Genomic DNA, 18,643 nt, shown 5'->3' on the forward strand with positions numbered 1-18,643 from the left:
AATGGTGTGGGGGATGTTTTCTTGGCACACTTTAGGCCCCTTAGTGCCAATTGGGCATCGTTTAAATGCCACGGCCTACCTGAGCATTGTTTCTGACCATGCCCATCCCTTTATGGCCACCATGTACCCATCCTCTGATGGCTACTTCCAGCAGGATAATGCACCATGTCACAAAGCTCGAATCATTTCAAATTGGTTTCTTGAACATGACAATGAGTTCACTGCACTAAAATGGCCCCCACAGTCACCAGATCTCAACCCAATAGAGCATCTTTGGGAAGTGGTGGAACGGGAGCTTCGTGCCCTGGATGTGCATCCCACAAATCTCCATCAACTGCAAGATGCTATCCATCAATATGGGCCAACATTTCTAAAGAATGCTTTCAGCACCTTGTTGAATCAATGCCACGTAGAATTAAGGCAGTTCTGAAGGCGAAAGGGGGTCAAACACAGTATTAGTATGGTGTTCCTAATAATCCTTTAGGTGAGTGTAGCTCCAGGAGTTTTACTGTAAACATCCCGCCATGAATCTCCTTTGTCAAGTCTGACCTTCTTCTTCTTCTTTTGTGTTTAATGGCGGTCACGTAACAAACTTGTTTTAAGCCAAACAATGACCTTTGCCCGAACCTAGCCGCCGTTCACAGCGTTTACCGCGTGTTAAACGTCATGTGACTACCTACGGTTCGACCTGTTTAGCCGTTCAGATGTGAGAACGTGTTGATGATTAAAGCACAGCAGACAGTGGCTGATGGTGCATTCAAGTGCGGTCGGAATAATCAGAATTTTTTTTCCCTCCTTAAATCTTAATTTCAGAAAGAGGAATAAAGATGGGACATAAAGAAGTACACAGAACAGTATACAAATATATAAGAAGACACAGATAATAAGGACTTTGCCAGGGGTAGTCTACATTTTATAAAGGTATTAAAAGAGGACCACATGTTGAACGTTTTCACAGGCTGTCTGTTGTTGGAGTTAGAAATTAAATTACTCATTTTTTTAGTAGCGTCCATTTTGATTTCACATTCAGACTTCACAACTCGGGAAATGAGACAATCAGAGGAGCACCTGAACGCACCGTGAGCCCAAAGAACTTAACAGGTGTGGTATTAGTACTTTTACTAAAGTAAATGATATGAATACTTCGTCCAGTGCTGGGTATAATTATGTTTTCAGAGTATTTCACACACATGGAACTAAACGGTACAATCTCCTGATGTGTGTCCAGGCTGAAATTAAAATCCTCGACATGAAGAGACTCACACAGCTGACTGCAGACCCGTTACTCACGGCTCCAGAGTCAGTTACATCACATTCTCACCTCTCAGCGTGCCGCGACCTTTTGACCTCTTGGCTTCAATCAAAAGATCCAAACGTGTGGTATTTTGAAAACTGAACGAATCATCATCCGTGAGCAGAGACCCGGTGTTTCCATGACGACGCCTCTCTCTCTCTTTCTCCCTCCCACGTCGCCACATGAACAGAAAAACGTCTTCAACCTAAAAGACCTCTGCTCTCCTTTGAGACAACGCTCAGGGATTACCAGACCGTAACTAAGTATATTTACTAAAGTACTGTACTTAAGTACAAATCAGAGGTACTTGTACTTTACTTCAGTATTTTCTTTTCATGCCATTTTCTACTTCTGCTCCATCTCAGAGGGACATGGAGCTTGTTTGGTTATAAAAGAAACAGTTTATTGAAGTACAGCTGGTTGATTGACAACTAATTTAATTTTTTATACAAAAACATTTACTGTAAAGATTTGCATACTTTTACTTAAGTAACATTTTCAATGCAGTACTTTTACTTGTAACAGAGTATTCTTTTTACAGTGTGGTATTAGTACTTTTTACTAATTTGTAAAGGATACTTCATCCACCACTGGTGCTTACAGCCATGCTAACAGCGCTATGTGCTAAATGCTAACATGAGCTCACGGGGGCAACGCTAACATGCTAATACTTAGCAAGAAAGACCTCCATGTTCACCATCTCTAGTTGTTGGACGCCATAACATGTTGACCTGATGGTGGCGCCAGACGAATTATGTTTAAAAAATAAGGTTAATACACATTTATGTCAACATCTCCCTGATCCTTCATGTTAGATAGATAGAGCAGGTTCCACAGATAGATATTAATAATATATCCTGTTATGTGCTTTAATAGTAATGTATTTAATTCACTACTACTATTGAACTGAACTGAATGCTACTATTTATTATGACACTTCTGTTAACACCGTAGGGTGAAGTCCGCTGAAATGGGCCACCTTTTGGTAAATGACTAATTAGACCATCTAATAAGCTTTGAAGGAAAATGAATTATTCTTTTATAAATTGGCATGGGACTCTTAAATATATCTTGTTTTGAAAAAGTACAATTGTTTTGTAATTGTGAGAGTTTGAGTGTCAGCATGTTGCCAGCTCTTTAGGTTAAATGTAAAGAGAGAACAACAAAGAGATTTTAGCTGAAATCATTTAAATGTTTGCAGGAAACTGACATTGTTGTCTTTGGGTTGCCACAGTAACAACATCTTAAAATACGTTTCATGCACTAAAAAGTTGAGCAAATATTTAATTGAAAAATGCATTAACAAGTGAAGTGATTGTGTGTGTTTCTGCACAGTGGTGTGTTTGTGCGTAAAGTAATTTTCAGTAAATTTTCAGTAGGCCTGTGTGTACACGACTTCACCCCACATACTCCTGTATATTTACATTTAAATGTGTATTTAAGGTCAACTCTACCAGTAAACTCATTAGAATTATTATTATCTAATTCACTAGTATTTATTTATCATTACATTTCTTTTAATACTGTAAATACTGTAGCCTACACACCCATAATACTTTATTATTATTTCTATTCCTAAATATCTCGACAGCCAAAGTGAGCAATTAACTCAATGCAGTATTTCTGATTCAGATAGATAGATAGATATTATGGGACTCTCATGAGGAGGATTTGAGAGTGGAGGCGGGCCAGCAGATGTTGTGATGCTGGTTGTTACATAAACCCATCCTCTCCTTCTTAATCCTCCCTCCATCCCTCCTCTCCTCCGCGGCGTGCTCATTCTCCGGCAGAGAGTTACATAACTCCGGACCATCACACAGGAGCTGAATCACCTCAGATTAAACCTCCAGACGCTGATCATTAAACACAGCGCGCTTTTATGTGTTTTAATGTCACACGGAGAGACTGAGAGGCCCCTCGGGAGGGAGGGGGCCTCGGAGCGTCTCTGCCCCGCTGTGGCGCACCGCAGCCCGGCGTGTCACTGCGCCGGCTCCCCCCGGACAAGGTCGAGCATAGCCGGGGAGAGAAGGGCCGAAGTCCCGCTAAAAACACCGGCATTTTATTCCTACAATATCTTAACGGCATCTGTATCGTCTGTTTTTCATCCAAACTTCACTTTGCTGTGCTGGACACACACCTCCAGAACATTCCTAATAACCCCACAGCGTATTTTATATTATCTCATTCACCATGTATATCCACACACAGGCTGTATTATTTATAAGGAAGGATTATTCCAGCTGATATCAGCGTCTCATGTTCCATGTAAAGCCTCAGCAGCAGTCTTACCTGAGTCAGATGTTACCGCTGTTTGTCAGAAACATCCAGCAGCTCCGTCAACTAATGTTTCTCACTGCGCTCAGCCCCAAATATAGTCCGTGTGCGCGCGTTTGTTTGTGAAACACTGTGCGTGTGTGTGTGTGTGTGTGTGTGTGTGTGATATCAGCAGCAGTGTGCCTCTCTCTCTCTCTGCTGGTTCAGCCTATTACCTGTCTATGTCTCTCTCTCTCTCTGGACCAGTCCATTTGCAGCAGCGGGGGGGTTAAACATGACAGTGCAGCATGTTGGTGATAAGGAGTGCGTGTGTGTGTGTGTGTGTTTTGTTACACACTGTGTCTGTTAGTAATTTCTGGATCAGTCTGAGGAATATATTCCTGTAAATACTTCAGAGTTTAACCCTGAAGTATCAGCCTGTAATATTTTTCAGTTTTACTGTTTAAATCTCAGAATCATTATTGTTGTTTGTCTGAAACATGTACACATTTATTTGCACATTAAGAAAACGTGCAATGCAATTAAATTACAGACAAACAAAAATGTGCATTGTCCAAAAAAATATCAAGCTACTGAAAACGAGCAGCAGCAATCAGTAACTTTAACACCCTCTGGACACAGTTTCCTTTTGGACAAATTTTCCGTTCTCTCCCTGCGAACATGAAAATAGGAGGGAAGACTAAATCAGGCCTCAGCAGGGATGATCTTACAGGAGAAACAGATCTGAGAGCTGCACAGACTTAGATTCTGTTAAATTTCAGATATTTTGTCACGTGCTGCCTGAATTCTGTGTTTCCTTTTACATAAATAAAAACATTTCCGCCATAAATTGGTGGAGAAACTTTCTCCAGAATGCAGGAAATTCATCATTTAGACAAAGTTCTTTACATCAAACATCAGCAGCTTTTTGTGTTTTTGTAGAAAAAACATCTTCTTTTAAAGTAACCGTTACTACTGAAGGCTCAGCACTGATATTCCTCACCTCGGCTTCCTGTGGTTGTAGCTGGACTCTCGTCTTCATGTCGGCGCCTGCAGCGTCAGCTCGCCGTCAGCTCCAGATAAAGGATTCATGGATCTGAGCTGCTGCAGAGCGGCCGGCCTTAATTTGCGTCTTTCAGAGCAGCAGGTCAGAGAGGAAACTGTTCAGACACACAGCTGCAGGTGATCTCTCTGTGGCCCTGCTGTGGGGTCCCTGAGAGGCCCCAGAGGTGTTTTGGTAACCAAACCGTTCTGGGGAGCTCCCCGAGAACTACATGTCCTCCTTTGGAAACGCTGAAGTCACGTTGACAACAACACCAAACAAATGTTAAGAAGGTGGAGGACGCCTCAGCCGGAGCTGCGTGTCCTTTTGTGTCTCGTGATAATAACAGAGTTGGAAAAGAGAGTTAGGCTGCGCGGTCGAAAGAGCAAGAAGAAGAAGGAGAGCGAAGACACCAAAACCCCCACGACATCTGGCAGAAACGTTATTTCATATTAGGGGTGTGTGAGGTTGACAAAAACTGACAGCTCGACAGTTTCTGGGATTCTTTCGCTTCACCTTTCAGCCACAACATTATGACCACCTGCTGGTTCCTTTCCATCAGAACCAGCATCAGCTTCTTCAGCTGTTCGACCTGCAGCAGCTGGTCTGTAGGACCGGACCACACGGGCCAACCTGTTCCCTTCACTTCTGATCACTTCTGACCTGCAGAGCGGTTTACAGAATGAATCATGCAGATTTGCTGAGTGATTTATAACAAATTAATAACAATAAATAAAATAGTAAAACATAATGAGTTATTATTTATTTGTCATCTTATTAACGGAGGTCTGTTGTGGAGTTCAGAAGTGTCTCAGGGAGTCCAGGTGATGACCCTGATGGCGGTCTGAGCGGCCCGTCGGACGTCCTGGTCCTCCCCTGCAGCCTCGCTCCTCCTCTCCAGCAGGGGGAGCTGCTCCAGCAGGCGGCGGCGTCCGTCTGGAGCTTCGGCCAGCGAGGTCAGAGCCCGCAGGGAGTACATGACGAGGGCCTTCCTCCTCCTCCTCCTCTCCTCGTCCTTCTCCTCCTCGTCCTCTTTGCGCTTGGACGCCCGGTCGAGGAGGACGGGGAGGACGCCCAGATCCAGACACCGCCGCTTCCCTGCAGGAGAAGAAGAAGACTCAGTCGGACTGACAGAGACAACCTCCCCCGGCTCAATCATCAATACAGAAGACGAACAAATGTCTTAAAAACATCTGCTTCTTTGATGAAAACTCAAAGGGACAAGAAGTCTGTGGATACAAAACCTCCCAGGGTGCATTTCACCAACAAACATCCAATCACAGAGCTGATTACACTTTGACGTTCAGCTCGACAGAAGCTGTGAGGCTGAAACAGGCGTGTGTTTGTACCCGTGGTGATGATCACGGTGTTCATGATGACTCCCGCAGCGTTGGCCTGAACCTCGATGTCTTCGTCCCGCAGCAGGTCGACTAGGACAGGAAGTACCGCCTCCTCGCACACCTGCCGCTTCCCGTCCTCACAAACACTGAAACCGGCGGACAACAGGACACAGACTGTTTCACGTTTGCTGTGACTGACTGACACTACAGCACTGTTGTACTTCACACGGCCTGAGTCTCACTTCTCTTACGTGAGGCTGAAGATTACGAGCCTAGACTTTTGAAATTAAGCTTAATGTGAATTTATATTAATTTAGTTCTAGTGATGCAGCGAATGTTCGACAGCATGTCCCAGCAAATCCGCTCCATCTGCAGCTGACTTCTTAGAAAAGAAACGCTTTGAGTGTTTCTGTCTCTCGTCTGTGAGGAGGAGATTAAACTAGCCGCGCCTACATTTGGAGTGCGCACGTATTCAAGCCTTTACGGTAAGTGAAGCGGCCCAGAGCGAGCTGACGGGCAGGTTAGAGACTTTATCCTGTCAGTGTGTCTCTTTAGTATGAAGAGAAGCTGTGAAGTCTTCATGTTACAACATTATTTATCAAACCATTTAGCGCGAGGAGGAAACACATTTGGATTATTGAATTTATGCATTGGGGGGGAAAAAGGCAAAAGAAATAAAAAGAAATGTGAGAAACCTTGTTTAGTATTCGGGAAAGTTTTCCGTTATATTCGGTTTCACCTTCATCATGTTCCTTTCGGTGCCTCCCTGGTTAGAAGCTGTCTTGTATCACAGAAACAGGTCGTGCAGCGCCACGTTTTGCGTTGTGATGTGGGGAGTTTACAGTAAATGTTGAGATTCAGACACAAATGGATTTTGTTGCTTTCTGAAGTTAACCCTTTCACGCATGACGTCCACTACAGCGGCAGATATGTGGAAGCCATTTTGAACCATATAAGTTATAGTACCGTGTCCCAAACACTACGTGGCCGAACCCCAAAGAGTGTTTTTATCTTTTACATCTTGGACGTTCTGCTTTATTTTGTATGTTTTATTTAAAATGATGAAATTATTTGCACTTGATTAACTTGATGTGTTTTTATACCACCTATTTTGGACTGAGTTCCACTGAATCACTTTTGATGTTGCTGATGCATTGTGTCCACTGCAGAGGACATATTTCAAAATTAAATATATAGAGAGAAAAACTTTACAGGCATAGTTTTAGACTAAGTAAAAACAAACATTAAAAAATTATTACTTTGTGATTTAACCATTATGTATGGAAAGGGTTAATTTGCTTTTGAGTGTGTAAATATAAATGAATGAATCTGATTTGAGAAGTTCTTAAGAGTGTGTTGAACGACCAGCTGAGCTGAAAGAATAAAGGCTGAAATTGAGGAACACGTAAAAGCAACTCCTTCATATTATCGGCTCCGGTCGTTTCATTTAGGCGAGTTGTTTTCTCTTTTCCTGCAGGTGGCAGCTGCAGCTCTTTTACTAAGGCTGCAGGCCTTAAAGCTCAATGTTTTGGTTTGACAGTTATAGTTTAAATGTGGCCCAGATCAGACTGAAGCGAGAACTGTCCTCAGCCTGAATGTGAGCAGGAGAGTAAAAGGACGTCCAGACCGAGGTCTTCATTTAAACAGTCTGACCTGGATCTGAATTGGACCATATATGAAAGTGGCTCAAATCCGAACTAATCAGTGACTAGTTCCCACTGTTATAAAGCCTGAACGCAGCCTATAAAACCTGTTAGAGTGTTTAACCTGAGCGCCATCATGGCTGCAGCCGCCTCCCTGCGGATGTTCGGGGAGCGGTGGGAGAGTTTGTGGCCCAGCAGCGAGACGCCGTCAGAGGCCAGAGCCGGCAGGGCGTCCAGCCTGGAGCAGCGGCTGAGGGTGGAGAGGAGCAGCACCTGCACCTCTTCCTCCTCCTCTTCCTCCTCCTCCTCCGGTCTGAGCTTCAGCATCAGTTTAGGAACCAGAGTCAGCAGAGCTTCAGCGCCTGCAGATATATGATCCCATTAGTAAAGTTATTATCCTGTTAACAACCATCGCAGTGAGCCGACCGACTTCCTGCTGCACCTTTGACCTCCTGCACTCACGTTCCTGTTCACAGCGACTCTCCAGGTGTGCTCGCCTCCAGTCTGAGGGTTTAATTATCTCGAGGAGCAGTTTCTATTCTGCGTCATGTGGTAAAAGCTTATTACAGAACAGAAACCAGAGTGAGACCCAAACTGAAGATTCAGAGCATCAGCCTGTTCAAAGAAATACTGAATCAGTTTGATTTGGTTTTATAAAAATTCTCTGTGTTGCAGTTATTGAATCTAAACATCTCGTCACTGCTGCTTTTACTGAATCTGTTGCTTCTCCTGAGAGTGCGCTGGATTCAGACGGGACGTACGTACCTGCAGGCAGCAGCGCGAGGCGGTTCATGACTCGGAGGACGTTCTTCCTGCAGGAGGACGAGTCGTCGTCCAACAGCTGAGAGAGAGGAGGGAGGAGGGAGGAGGAGAGCAGCGCCTGTCTGCAGGAGGAGAGACAGCACAAAGGGTCGCAGCTGCTGTGTTATACCGCCACCTGCTGGAGACTAAACCATCAGGTAGCCTCTCTGCTGCACCATGAACCTTTATTCAGACCCACATACACCATCCTGCTGCCCCAAATACTCACTACAGCACCACATGTGGAGTCATCCGCCGCTGGAAATAGTCCCCAACAAAGAAACTATTTTCTGTTTGTCTGAAAGAAACTAGAGCGAGCAGCTGTTTGAGTCTGTGTGTTTACCTGCCGATGCTGTGGGCGGTCAGCAGGTGAAGCAGCTCGCAGGTTTGAGTTCTGACTGAAGGATCTTCGTCCTTAAACAAAACCTTCAGCTGCTCCAGAAAACCTGCAGAAGAAGAAGAAGTCCAACAAAGACGTCATCGTTCTGGAGGAGAGGAACCTTGGTGTTGCTGTATTTAAGTGAAAGTACCAAAACTATACATGCAGATAAAAGAGGCTCTGCATTCACAATCCTACTAAAGTAAAAGTATAATCAGGAAAGTGTACTTATCAAAGCAGTAAAATGTTCCTGTAACTGTATCATCTGATTACTACTATTCCTTTTCTTAGTTTAATTTATTTACAAAAACATCAGATTTTATAAACTATTTGTGTGTTTTGTGTAAAATCATTGTGTAAAGAAGCCTAACGAGCTGAAGCTGACGTGAGGAAGTAAAAACTACAATATTGGCTAAAATGGAAATACTCCTCCAAGTAAACCTTCCTCCAGCTGCAGACTGCTGTGGTTTCTGTCAGGCTGCGTGTTAATATATTATTATTAGGCTGCGGTGCTGGACTCGGACTTACCCCCGGTCACGGTCTGGTAGAGCCGCTCCGGGTCGTGCATCAGGTCGCAGAGTGAAGCCAGAGCCCGCTGCCTCCTGCCGGACTCCGGCTGCTGCAGCTCGGCGAACAGCTGCGGTACGGCCCGCAGCCCGAAGGCCACCGGAGCCCGGGACGGGTCCGCGAGAACCGCGGCCATCACCGGACTCTTTAATTACTTTAAAAACCGGGTTTGATCTCACGAGCTCACCTGCTCAGTTAGCCCCCCCAAAACAACTACAAACCTGCTGTTGCCTAGTAACGGCGTGCACAGCTGAGCCGAAGACGTGATGACGTCACCTGTTTATTATTTGTGCTGCATTGTTTTTTCTCTGTCGCCTGTTTTATGTGATATGTATATTTTGCTCTCTTTGTATTTGTATCTGACTATCATGGTAATTAGTTATGATTAAAATTGGAAAAATATAAAGTTCATTATTTGTGCTGTTTTTTTATGAGTAATACTGTAATTTTTTTTATTTGTTTAAAGAAGAAATGGACCTTTTAGGCTTCCTTACTCTCCTGTAATGTTATTAGTATGTGCACTGAATATTTCTGCACCATGCAAAATAATTTATTTCTGCAAATCCTTTTAATAAGGAGACTACAACCTGCATCTCATTTTACAGCCCTGCTGTAATATCACCTGCTAAACTCCTGTCTCACCTTGATTTCTTCCAACTGTTCTCTAACTCAACACGATCTCTCACTCAGCTTCTCTCTCATTTGTCTTTTGTGAAGAGACGAAGCAGATTCCCGAAGTTTAAATTCCATCTTCTCGGACGAATGAGTTTCACTAGCAGAGAAACTAAAACTACACAAGTGACAGAGCAGCAAACATTCAGTTTAAACACTTCCAAAACCTCCGTTACCAGAAATCTTCTGTATTATTTTAAATGAAAAGCATCATACATTGAATAAGAACATGATTTCTGGCCTTTAGACTCAGCAGGGTTTAGATGCTGTTAGCTAAGCTGTAGGCTGGACTTAAACCTGGGATGTAACTACAAGCACACATGGTGTCAGAGGTTAAAGGGAGAGTCTGTGTTACTCTATTAATGTGTCCCCCAGGTGGCGCTGCAGATCACCCGGTAACTATATGATCCACCCAGACCTTACGTCCTGTTGCCAGCAGGTGGCGCTATGACTTCAAGTGAATATTGGGGTATGTATACTGAAGTTATAACACCTTCCTGTTTCATGGTTAACCATCGATTTTGCACCACAAAAATTCTCTAGGAGGAGTTCATTAAAGTACAAAGTGTGCAAATTGTCAAAAATAATGTAAATGGTAAACCATGAACTAAAAGGCAACAGAAAGTATATTTGCATGTATTTAAATTAAAATAATACATACGGTCATATGTTAGAACCTGTTCTGCATGTACACTGATGTAGAAATATGTTATTAGGTAGCAGGCGACAGGAAAGAATCTCATAAAGTCATCTTTTCTGCATAAAAGTTAATGTTAAAAATGCCAAAACATTAGGAAGTGTAACCTGCAACATTGACTGACTTGAGGGTCACTGACTGATGTAGCTAGAAACACAGAACTAGTAATGTACAGGTTATGTCAGTTGTTTGCATTTAAACTGCCGTCCTTTTAATTAACACTTAAAACACTGCAGAGGGTGCAACTGTGTGCACACTTTGTCACAGTCACTCATGGCTTTTGTTCACTTTTGGCGTCATGGCGTATTTCAACTGGGAAATTTCCCAGTTTCGAGCAGTCTGGAACGCGAGATAACATTCAAAGCGTAAAATGTGTCATTTCCTGTTCCCAGCAGGGAGGCGCTATGGCTTTGAGTTCCTTTATGATTTTGTCTGCAATTATTATCTGAAAAAGTCTGTTTGCGTACATTGCGTACATGCGTAAGGAGGCCTTAGTTTTTCTCCTCATTCACGTCATTCGCTTCACTCTCATCACGTCTTCTCTTCAGTTGGTGGGCTCCAGTTATTGTTGGTATGCACTGAAAACTTTCTTCGTTTCATAAACAAATGTTACTGACTTGGTCTCAACTTCACTCCTCACAGGTTTTACATTTGGAGCAACAGATATATTTTGTATAAAAACAAATCCGTTTTCTCTCAACAGTGGTTTGACAATAACATTTTGCTTGTACATCAATTATTCAACCAACGTGGTCAACTCTATAACTACATTGAATTTATTCATCACTATGGTTTCCCTATTTCACCAAAGGACTTCTCCATCGTCTTCGAAGCGATTCCTTCAGCTGTCATCTCACTTTTTAAAGGTGTTAATGGATTTGATGATCCCCCAACATTGTTGGATGTGAAGGAAACAATTTTGGGAATATTTGTTTTTTGCTGCAACCTAAAAGTAAGAATAAGGCCATTGGTCAACTTTTTCACCAGGACACCCGCCGCTGTTTCATACTGGTCCTCATTTGTTGGAGAGATTTGTTGGGAAAAAATTTGGCTTTTGCCACACAACTTTTTTTTAACCAACAAAGTCGAAGAGATCTCATTCAAAATGCTTCACAGATTTTACCCCACTAACTATTACCTGCAAAAAAAGGACTCCAGCTGTACTTTCTGTGAAGAACTAAACCAAACGCTGGGGCATTTGTTTTGGTCTTGCCCACACACCAAGAAACTTTGGTGTCTCAATTTATTGTTTATTGTCCATATTTACCCTCAGTTTGCATTGCAGTGGGAAAATGTGTTGTTTGGATTCACTAAACATGACAAAAATTTAAGTGCTAAATTAGCTTATTATTTTAACTAAATTTTATTTGCATTTGAACGTTGGCATGTGGGTGTGTTCGGGGCGGGACCATTATTATACCAAATATGGTGCAGATGTGACGTTGGAAGTTGGACAGTTTTTTGTGTGTAACTTATAAGATTAGAGAAATGGCAGGTAAGAGTTCACGGTGTAAACGCACAAGCTGTATTGAGGATACTGTAAGGGGTCTGTGGTGAGGCGGAGGATGGGGTTTGACTTTTGATTTCTTACCCTTCCTTTGTTTTACAAAGTCTCTCAAAGACAAGTCTGGACATTTCTGCCTTTTGTGGTGCGTGCCGCGTTTTAGTTTCACTCTGCCGGTGCTCATGCCTGGACTGTCCTTTGTGCTGTTGTTTACTAATAGTTAAATAGTTTAATAGTTAATAGTTAGTAATATTTAATAATAAAATGGTTATGGCGACCGCCACACGTTTTACGTTATGTTCACAGTGGTCTCAGTGGCCGCCGTTTGAAGTGTAGCCAACAGAAAAAGGTGACAAACTTTAAAGGTTCAGTGTGTAATATTTAGAAGGCCAGTTTGTTTAGTTCAGTGTGTTTCCAGTGGTGTATAAACGCCTTACATAATAACAAATGTGCAGGTCAGCCCATAATGGATTTTACTGAAGTATCTGATTTCTTCAGACTAAAAAGCAAAGCCTATAAAGTTAAATATGACAGGTCTAACATTTCATACTGTGGTGTGAAGTTACACATTTTTACGTTTCTGCTTCTAGATGTTAGACTTCCTCTCTGCACTGAGAGGAGGAAGTGCACATTACACAATCAACCATCTGCACCCCACGATTTGCAACAGCCGACTCTGCAGTTTAGTTGAACCCGTCTCTACTCACAGGCTGTGGTTGGGCAGTTTTTTCGTGTGTAACTTTAACAACATTTGAGAAATGGCAGGTAAGAGTTCTTTCACTTTGCAAGTAACCTTGACTTTGGTGTGTGTTAGCGGCAACATGCAGGCGATCAGCCATCAAACATAGGTCAAGCTCTATTTTCTGTAAGTGGTCTGTGTTCTGAAGACGGTGAGGAGGGGGATGGGGTTTGACTTTTGATTTCTTACTCTTCCTTTGTCTGTCAAAGAAATCATACAGAACTTTGGAAAAGGGTCTCAACAAATGCTGATTTAATGTATAAATGAATGCAGGATGTTTCATACTTTTCTTGTTGCTCAGTTTGAGATTACCAAGTCGCTCAATGGGTCATCATTTAATAATTGTTAACTTATACTTACTTCACATTCATTTGTATGCATTACTTAAACATGTGCTAACCTTACACCTAGCTAAACCAACTTTTGTTGAAACTTTATGAACATTTTGGAGGCTGGATTTTGTGCTGTTGTTGCAGATCCTAGCATTGCGTCCATACACCTGACAGGTGTTTCTATTATTTTGTCGGCCCCATTTGTATCACAGAGGGTAGGCTGAATAACAGAAACACCTCTCAGTTTAACACAATAGCTTTCAGAAGCACCAGAAACGGCATCACAAATTGATTCCACAGGATTTTCTGATTTCAACTTGTAATTAAAGCTGCAAGCGGCAGGTGAAACTTTGGCTGGCGGCTGCTCTGTAGGGGGCACTACTGAGCCATTTTGCCACGCCCATGATTGAGACCCATAAAAAAGGTTGTTTTTTTGCCCCGTCTGAATTATGTGCATCAGTTTGGTGAGTTTTTGAGCATGTTAGCTATGTTCCTTCAGTTCCAGTAGGGACCTTGCATCTAAATATTCAAGCATCTTATCATCGCTGTCCAGATGAGTGAAAACCATTTTGAATTTTACAGATAAGCTAAAGGATCAAGTCTTCTTGAAGCTGTTGAAAATACTTTCCTACTTCTTGCCCGAAGCAAACCATTCAGAAACCCAGTGGATTGGATGAAAAGCACACTGTTTTTCTTTGCTTGTAAAGAGTTGATATTTTGGAGATACGTGATTTTCACAGGACAGCTCTGATTTGTAAACACTCCTAATGTCTTATTAAATGTTACCTCTGTTGAAATCCCCATAAGAGGCAGAAGTTTGAATCATGTACGTTTTTTCGTTCATTCCCTCTTCTAGAACAAGAGCTTTTCAACGTGAGGATTAAGTTTGTGGAAAATGCATCCAAAGAACTCATCAATCAGCTGCTGGATGACATTTTAGGGGATCGTATCGTGAACGTTGGGGAGAAGGACTCAATAATTGAGAAAAACCAGAGCAAAGCAGACAGGGCTCGCTGTCTCATTGACACAGTGAGGAACAAAGGAAATGACGCCAGCAGGAAGCTGATCGCTCACATTCAAATTAGAGATCCTGCACTTTACTCCACCCTGGGTCTGTCCTCCGGTCAGCCTGCTCCTCCAGGTCAGCTGACATATTTAAGCTGAAAAGACCTTCATATACTTTGACACTACCGTGAATACAGGTGTATATGTGCAAATAAGTACATGGTTTTGAACAGAAATGTTTTCCCTTTTAATTAACTGCAGAACCCCCGGTGGAGCAGAAATGGTCTGAGACAGTCATCAAGACCACTGAGGAGTTTTGGATCGAGAAGCAGAAGGATAAAGATGTAAATCCTTTATTAAAGTCATTATTACATTGGTTCCTGTGCAACTTAGCTTACTTCTCCTCGACAGGAAGGTGTTGTTTGACGAACAGGAATGCAGCTGTTTTTAAAATAAAGTCTACAACGTACTCAAATGTGTCAAATATTTGTTCAGCTTTCTTCCTGTGAATTTGTTTTTCAGGTTTACCCTGCAGCCAAAAGTTCCATTAGGAATCGTGTGGCCCTGCTAATCACTAATATAAAGTTTACTGATAAGAAATGGAACAGAAGTGGAGCTGAGACAGATGAGAAGAACATGGAGAAGCTGCTCACATGTCTGGGATACGAGGTGGTGAAACACACAAACCTCACAGGAAAGGTACTTTGTAAAAAGGGGAGATTTAACACAAACACTTTTGTCTGGTTCATTTAGTGACACAGTAAGTTATACCTGACTATCTGACTTCTGTGTTCTCACAGGCGATTGATGACTCTATAATTAAGTTCTCTAAACTTCCGAAACTCAAAGAGACAGACAGCGTGGCGGTCGTCATCATGTCTCACGGGAAACGGGATGTCGTCATCGGTGTCAACCACACTGAGACATCTAGTGATGAGTTCCACATCAACAACATTTACACACACTTGGGCTCAAAGGAATGTCCAGCGCTGCTGGACAAACCCAAGATCATTATCATCCAGGCCTGCAGAGGAGGTGATGATCGGCTCTCACAGATACACCAAACATCAACAGAAATTAGTTTAGGAGTCTGCTAATGTCAGCAAGGCTCTCGTGCACTGTAATAAAATGATGCCGCATGTGTTTCAGGCGAGGAAGGATCAGTACTTGTGATCGACAGTGCAAACTCAGCTCTGGACTGTGATGATGTGAATCAGCCAGGTTCATCCCTGTTTGCTGGTGGAGAAAACATAGAGGATGATGCTTTACGACTTGCGCACAAAGAAAAAGACTTCATTTCTCTTCTTTCCTGCACCCCTGGTCAGTCACCTTCAATATGATCAGATCTGTTTCTGCAGATCATAACACAACGATCAATAATTTACATCGCAAACAGCTGGCAATAGTTACCTTATGAAATAGAAACTAAATATATTTTCTGTGTTTTTTCCCCCCAGATACTGTCTCATATAGGAACACATGTAGTGGGTCTTTAGTGATCCAGTCTGTGGTTAAGGTCTTTAACACCTTCGCATGTGAGAATGACATCGAGGAACTTTTCAGAAAAGTAAGTTTTGCAAGTTCAAACTGTCTTCTTTGTGTGAAGTATGCATGTATAATAGGACACAGAATAAGAACTGACACTAATTACAATGACCTGGTGAAAAGTAATATCATTTGTGAGGGAACAACACCAAATAGCAAGTAGTCGTGATGAAAACTCTGGTTTCATGTTGTTTTTCAGGTCATGCGGAGCTTCGAAGCCTTTCCTGCACAGATGCCAACCAAAGACAGATGCACTCTGCTGAAGCGTTTCTACTTCTTTCCAGGTATCTGAGACAGCAAACCGAGGTTGCAACGCTTTTCTCAGGCGCTACATGATAAAAAGATAAAAGCTATGCATTGATTACTGAATGAGCCCGGGTGCATCCATCCATCCATGTATCACAAAGTTGGCACATAAAGAATTATTTCAAGTTGATAGAAATCTGCTTTTGATTGTTCTTTGCTTTTTTTTTTTACCCTTTAACGAATCATCTGCTAAGATAACATTGCTTGAAGTAAAATTGCTGCCTTGCTAAAGTTGCTGTGTAAAATTTAACCACCATTATAATAATGCCGTGTAATCAGGATGTATCTTGAGCGTATGTTTCAGTATTGACAGTAGAAAAGTATTTTATTCTTACTCTTTACTCTGACAGTCACTATATACCAAAATATATTCCTTGAGTGTAATTGCTTCTATGCGTTGCTATATGAATTTATAATGTGTTATAAAGTGTAAACCTTAATCTACTGAAATAACTGGACATGTGAAAATGTTGTGGAACCGTTTTTTGTTACAAAAACATTTAGAATGATAGAAGAAGATCTTTAGTTTTATCACCTGGAGACGTGATGGAAAGTCTGACAGCAGTTTGCTGCCGAGGCACAAGAGCCTTCATCCGAAGACTCACAGGAGGTGAAACTCTGCAGATGGCAGCGAGTGGTGTTTTTGCTTATGATGAAAACGTCTTAGATATGTTAACAAGTGATGAAGATGATGTTTTGAATATAATGAGGATGATAAATAATTGAAAATGATAGAGGATGCTAAATTAAATATATATATATTTAATTTAGCTTCCTCTATCATGATTGATTTATTGATTTATTACACAGTTGATTTATGGAGTATCAAGGAAGTTAAAATGTGACCGTATCATAGTGTGTTGCCCCTAACAAGTCTATTACTTATGATAAATGGATTGATTAATTGATGTATTGTAATTTGATCCGCTGTGCTCAGCTGCTTGATTTGATCACTTTATGATGATATATTGCTGAGCTCACTGTAAAACTTGGACTAAATAGAGAGTGCATTGTGAGTATATGGGTGAGCTGTGAGCTGTTGTTGAATGTCAAAAAGAAGCCATATATGGTGTGCTCTGTGAAGAGGCAGGAAGACTGCCATGCATGTATCACACACGCTCAGACTGAATGAACACCAGAAACCATCCAACCACAAAAGGGCCTCTTGCGTGAGAGAGATCGACCGATGCCAGCAAGATCGTGCAAAGTACTGTTACATCCTGTTTACTGTTACACTTAACCTCCAGTTGCTCCAGAGGCGTGCGACCTCTGACATGTATAGCAATTGTAAGTCGCTGAATGAATAAATGTAATGTAATAAAAATGTCCTTTGAGTGAAAAGCTCAAGGTACAACAGAGTAAGTCTTCAGGGACTATTATTTCTTTAACTCGGTGAGTGTTTCCACACAGCCCTCTAGTAGCTCAGGACCACACCTCCCACTGAAGAAAACTTGGAACTTCTTTAAAACACCAGGCTGTCCACTCAGATCAAGGAGGTTTAGGCAGATACCCGGGGTTAGCGTTTGGTATGAAAACCACAATAAACCTAAAGTGAACGTTTCGAAGCAAACAGCGGCAGGTCTGAGCTATTGTACCGTTAGCTGGCTGCTCCTGGCTGCATCACTATAAGCTAACGTTAGTTAGTAAAGAAATTGCTCCTCATTTGCTTTTTACCGTTACATCCTTTCAGGCTAAATCAACAGTGGTACACAGGATGGTAACATGGGTCGCGTCAGTTGGTGAAGTAATGTGGAAAGTGATATAACTTTTTCACCAGATAACGTTAGCAACTGCTCAGCGTTAGCCGGCGCGCTAACGTGACTTTCTCTGTGTTTCTCCAGCTTTACTAATGCTCACTTTGTTCTTACTCCACATCATCTGAACCTGTTTGGTCTGATGGGCTTCAGGACATAAACCTTTGTTGGTGTTTTATATCCTTACATGGAGTCTGTGTTTTGCTGTGAGCCAGTTGTTTTATGGTGTTAGCGGACTGCATGTCGTTAGCTGCCGTGTGGTCGCTGTAGTAGGCTGCTAACGTCGCTGCTATTAAAAGCAGAATAGTGGCTGATGCAAGCAACGGAGAAAACAGGCGTGTGCTTCATTTATAAGTGAGTTTTGAGCCCATTGACAATAAGGCAATGAAAATTTGATTCATTTCTTTGAAAAACTTACATATAGCCCCTTAAAAGTCAGGGCTGGGGAGAAGCTAACATCAGCTACCAAGACCACCTCCTCTGACCTGCTAGCAATAACACAAGACTGGGAGCAAAAAGTCAACTTGGGGAGGCAACTGAAGTTTTTCGAGGTCATTTTGAGGTCAGAGTGAACTTTGACCCCCCAAACTCTAATCAGTTCATCTTCGAGTCCAAGTGGACATCTGTGCTAAAGACAGAAGAACAGACAGACAAACTGAAAACACAGTCTTATATTTTATTAAACTGCTTTTTCTTTGAATACAGTAGATAATAAATTTATGCAGGTTTTGGTTTTTAAATGGCTATGAGCAGACAGTCACGTAGTGTCG

At 42.2% G+C, this 18,643-nt stretch overlaps 4 protein-coding genes across 5 annotated transcripts in view; 2 read left to right on the plus strand and 2 right to left on the minus strand.

The window, feature by feature from the left end:
- Positions 1 to 3,679, minus strand: part of LOC123960193 (dematin-like) — a 44,051-nt gene extending 40,372 nt beyond the window's left edge. For both annotated transcript variants that reach the window (XM_046034826.1, XM_046034823.1), the window contains exon 1: positions 3,584 to 3,679. The gene's annotated coding sequence lies outside the window, so the exon portion shown is untranslated. The remainder of the gene's footprint in view (positions 1 to 3,583) is intronic.
- LOC123960356 (scavenger receptor cysteine-rich type 1 protein M130-like) overlaps positions 1 to 18,643 on the plus strand; it is a 549,618-nt gene that overhangs the window by 411,778 nt on the left and 119,197 nt on the right. The window lies entirely within an intron of this gene.
- rsph14 (radial spoke head 14 homolog) lies at positions 5,338 to 9,535 on the minus strand. The gene is made up of 6 exons (XM_046034834.1): positions 9,281 to 9,535; positions 8,717 to 8,819; positions 8,338 to 8,456; positions 7,697 to 7,934; positions 5,939 to 6,075; positions 5,338 to 5,687 (listed from the first exon to the last, which is right to left on the minus strand). Exons 1-6 carry the CDS (start codon positions 9,453 to 9,455, stop codon positions 5,401 to 5,403), a joined length of 1,059 nt encoding a protein of 352 aa, XP_045890790.1. The 5' UTR covers positions 9,456 to 9,535; the 3' UTR covers positions 5,338 to 5,400.
- LOC123960194 (caspase a-like) lies at positions 12,927 to 17,478 on the plus strand. The gene is made up of 8 exons (XM_046034827.1): positions 12,927 to 12,957; positions 14,120 to 14,404; positions 14,530 to 14,612; positions 14,791 to 14,967; positions 15,069 to 15,303; positions 15,418 to 15,588; positions 15,726 to 15,835; positions 16,013 to 17,478. The coding sequence occupies exons 1-8, from the start codon at positions 12,951 to 12,953 to the stop codon at positions 16,103 to 16,105; spliced, it is 1,161 nt and encodes a 386-aa protein (XP_045890783.1). The 5' UTR covers positions 12,927 to 12,950; the 3' UTR covers positions 16,106 to 17,478.

Source organism: Micropterus dolomieu, linkage group LG21 (assembly GCF_021292245.1).
Source record: "Micropterus dolomieu isolate WLL.071019.BEF.003 ecotype Adirondacks linkage group LG21, ASM2129224v1, whole genome shotgun sequence".
Classification (NCBI taxonomy): domain Eukaryota; kingdom Metazoa; phylum Chordata; class Actinopteri; order Centrarchiformes; family Centrarchidae; genus Micropterus; species Micropterus dolomieu.

Excerpts from the sequence above, each read along its gene's own strand:
- LOC123960194 (XM_046034827.1), top strand. Across the intron at positions 14,968-15,068 it reads ACACAAACCTCACAGGAAAG|GCGATTGATGACTCTATAAT; the intron begins GTACTTTGTAAA and ends GTGTTCTCACAG. Across the intron at positions 15,589-15,725 it reads TCTTCTTTCCTGCACCCCTG|ATACTGTCTCATATAGGAAC; the intron begins GTCAGTCACCTT and ends TTTTCCCCCCAG.
- rsph14 (XM_046034834.1), bottom strand. The coding sequence starts at position 9,455 with ATGGCCGCGGTTCTCGCGGACCCGTCCCGGGCTCCGGTGGCCTTCGGG. Across the intron at positions 8,457-8,716 it reads ACCGCCCACAGCATCGGCAG|ACAGGCGCTGCTCTCCTCCT; the intron begins GTAAACACACAG and ends CTCCTCCTGCAG. Across the intron at positions 5,688-5,938 it reads CACCGTGATCATCACCACGG|GGAAGCGGCGGTGTCTGGAT; the intron begins GTACAAACACAC and ends CTTCTCCTGCAG.